Source organism: Ctenocephalides felis, unplaced genomic scaffold (assembly GCF_003426905.1).
Source record: "Ctenocephalides felis isolate EL2017-DRISC unplaced genomic scaffold, ASM342690v1 CF-g0.4_SCAFFOLD_00845, whole genome shotgun sequence".
NCBI classification, from domain to species: domain Eukaryota; kingdom Metazoa; phylum Arthropoda; class Insecta; order Siphonaptera; family Pulicidae; genus Ctenocephalides; species Ctenocephalides felis.
The window spans coordinates 93773447-93777117 of NW_020536999.1; the positions used below are offsets into that span (position 1 = coordinate 93773447).

Sequence of the window (3671 nt, forward strand, 5' to 3'; positions counted from 1 at the left end):
GCTTCCTACAATTCCAAAATCTACCAAAGTTTGATTAAATCATGAGCTATGAATTCTTACAAAAGTTTTCTTAAATCACCCAAAGTTGTGATGTGTCCCAATGGCCAAAAAAGTTTGACCCACATTTATATATATACATCTTTCTTTCCCCAGCAACTGGTCCATTCGTCTCTTCACTCCCTACAAGCGCAGAAGAAGACAACTCCAAGATTTAGACAATGAACTAAGACTGAAAGTCAGGAGAGATGGTTCAGCTGATGAGAGTGAATTAGACCAGATCAATTCAGTTGTAACGGTTACCCACCACAAGATGAAGCTTGGCAGAGTCTGGCTGATGGAATTGACAGTTCTGGAGGAGCCAATGATTACAGATGATCACCCCTGATGGGAAGCAATTTAGGAACACAAATGGTAGGGGGGTAATGGATTGAAGTAGAGAAGTTATGTTGGCCAGAAAATCTGATTTGCCACTTACATCTATTTCTATTTTAAATGACATGCAGAAATTAAAAGAAATTAGTGGACAAATGATGAAGATGTACCATGATTTTCGAAGATACTACTCTGATGTTAGAGACATCATGTCAAGACATCTAGAAAGCTGCAGAGGGAAAACGACCACATTGCAATGGCACGAATGGGGCATCCACCACATGAAGATGACTCAAACGTCCGTGTTGGAGGAGAAGCTTTACAACCAAATATAGAATCAAATGTTAAAAAAGTATGTATAAAATTTAAAGCTCAATTTTTACCAATTCTTATTACCCCTATGTCTTCTATTCCAGTGTGCAAATTGCAACAGGGACGCCCTGGCAGAGTGTTCCCTGTGCCGTAGGACACCTTACTGTTCCACATTTTGCCAAAGAAAAGACTGGGGGGCCCACCAAGTTGAATTTGTTCGAGGTGTCCATGCACAACAGCAACAACAACCACATGAACAGGAACAGGCACATGAATCACAAGGACATGATCCAACAACACAGCAACAGGGGGGCCAGCAGCAGCAGTCAATTATGTTGATTGTGGAAAGCGATCAGTAGAGGGAAATGCATGGAGGAAAAGGTTTAAGATATTTTATATGAAATATGTTTATTGGTTTTCATGTTTTTGAGGATAAGTGTGAGCTGGGGGATTTTGGATACAAATATAAGCCCAGTGTAGTATATAGTAGGAGTAGAGAGTGAATTGGAGATATTTTTTATAAATTATGTACAGTAAAAGCTTTTTATTCAAAATTGAATTACTAAAAAGGAAAAACAGTTATAAATACAGTTTTTTTGTTTTTTTAGATCTAATAAATTGATATCACTTGCATATTACTGTTTGAAAATTCTCTATTGGCAAGTTGCTATGTTATATATATATATATATATATATATATATATATTTTAAAACACAGAATTTTTTATGCATTTATCTACAATATAAACAAATGCAATATTCATATTCTTTTAAGTTTATATTTTATTTTTTCATATTATTTTCTTTTTTTTTCATTTTTATTTATTTATATATTTAAATCCCTTCCTTTTTTTATTTTTAACATTTTTCTTCTATTAGCAATTTGCATTTTAAAATAATATTTTGTAAATATCAGTGGCTTCCACCATCTTGAACCGCCCCCCACTTTGGAAAAACTGTTTGCGCCTGCCTTAATTTTTTTCACTTTTTAATTTCATAAACACTGAACTGATATTTATAATTTAATTATACAGTAGAAATTAATATACATTTATGTAAAATATAATTGAAAAATTATAAATTGAATTTTTTTTTTTTTTTGTCATTTCAACAATTTTCAAAAAAAAGTATTTTGAAAACAACTTTGCGCTCTACAGATTGGAAACCACAATTATGTTGTTAGAAGAATTTGCAAATTAAAAGAAATCACATTTAAGAAAATCTCTTATAGATAAAGATTCATATTTAAGGGCCAATTTTCTGATAAAATAGAAATGTTCTAGTAACGCTACGTTACGGGTCCATATTTGTATTAGTTGGTACTAACAAACTGTCAAAAGCTATTTATTTGCTGTGTGATCAGGCGTTTTACACATAAAACCTAACCTACAAAACGTCAAATAACAATCATAAGTGCATCTTTGTGATGTTTCATTGATAACACATACTTGAAGTAAGGTTTTATGTATAAACGTCTGATCAAATAGCAAATACTAGAATTTTGACAGTTTCAATACTATTTTGTATGAATGAAAAGGCATAACATGGCATTGCCATAACAACGCTGTGTTACTACTGTCCATTTTATCGGAAATTGGGCCCTTAATTTCATTTCTAAATAACTTTATTGATATTATAATTTAATTATCAGACTACAATTAATATGCAAAAATATAATTTTATTCCTTCATTTTTTATATCATTTTAAATTTTTTGGTTTATTTAGAAAATAGTAGTCAATTCGATTGCTTTTACAAAGGAATACTGGGTTGGATACCTTTGAGATCCTTTTATTCTGTGTGTTTATTAGATCAGGAAATAAAGACATTTTTAGCAATGAAGCATGAATAAAGAGCTTTTACTGTCACATTTAAAAAATTGCCATTAAAATTATCTACTAGATTTTTTTACCAGTTGCTGTAGGAGTCCTGAATTATTATGAATTTTTACTATATATAATAAAATTACCTCAGCTTTCATTTATCAATTTACAATGTACTTTTATGAGTACATTAGTTTAAACTTTCATTAATTTAACATAGTTTTGACAAATGAGAATCTAAATGATTGTTGAATAGTTAATTTATAAATTACACATTGACGTCCAAAGAAAATTTCAATAACTAAACTGTGTGTATATATGTATAGAAAGAAAAATAAAAGAATCATATTATGTGAAGTTTTACTTGAAACAATGTTTTTTATGATCTTAAGTTTAAATTAATGGACTTATTTATATAAATATATTTTTAAATAATACTTATTATTATGTTAGTCAAATGTAACGAGACATTTGTAATATATATTTATGAATATATGTATGTATACATATATAATATAAATGTTTCGATGCTTGTGTTGATAATTTTAATATTTTTAATTCTTGTATATAATTATATATAAATAGTTGACGCTAATAAAGTATTTTGTATTAACAAATGATACTTTCATTTAGGCAAACTGAAGAATTAAAACCTGAAACAACGTGTAAGTGGCATTTTGCCTTGCAAGTTGCATCAACTTCCAGATATGTGTAAATAATAACTTTAATCCAGAAATATTTGATTTTATGTCATCTGTCTGTCTAACAGTATGTACTAGTGTCTGCCTGTCTAAGAAACTATCTGTCTAAGTTTCAACTTGCATACTTTTTTACATGTCTACTTTTCTATCTATTTACCTGTCTACTAGCCAACTTGTCCACTTTTCTGCCTGTCTATCTGTCACCTCCCTATTTTTCTACTTGTCTAGTTGTCTAACTGTCCATCAGTTTACCTGACTACTTGTCTACTTTTCTGCTTATCTATCTGTCAACCTGTCTATTTTTTACTTGTCTAGTTGCCCAACTGTTCCCCAGTTTACCTGATTACTTTTCTACTTATTTAGTTGCGTACTAGTCAACCTGCCTACTTGTCTACTTTTCTGTCTATCTCTCTGTCAATTTTTCTACTTGTCTATTCGTCTAAACGTCCACCAGTTTATGTGAC

General features: G+C 30.4%; 1 protein-coding gene across 1 annotated transcript; it reads left to right on the plus strand.

Annotated features, from left to right (window-relative positions):
• Positions 1–628: 628 nt before the first annotated feature.
• LOC113363092 (deformed epidermal autoregulatory factor 1-like) lies at positions 629–1046 on the plus strand. Its single transcript, XM_026605577.1, has 2 exons — positions 629–724; positions 789–1046. Exons 1-2 carry the CDS (start codon positions 629–631, stop codon positions 1041–1043), a joined length of 351 nt encoding a protein of 116 aa, XP_026461362.1. The 3' UTR covers positions 1044–1046.
• Positions 1047–3671: the final 2625 nt, after the last annotated feature.

Excerpts from the sequence above, each read along its gene's own strand:
- LOC113363092 (XM_026605577.1), top strand. The coding sequence starts at position 629 with ATGGCACGAATGGGGCATCCACCACATGAAGATGACTCAAACGTCCGT. Across the intron at positions 725-788 it reads TAGAATCAAATGTTAAAAAA|TGTGCAAATTGCAACAGGGA; the intron begins GTATGTATAAAA and ends CTTCTATTCCAG.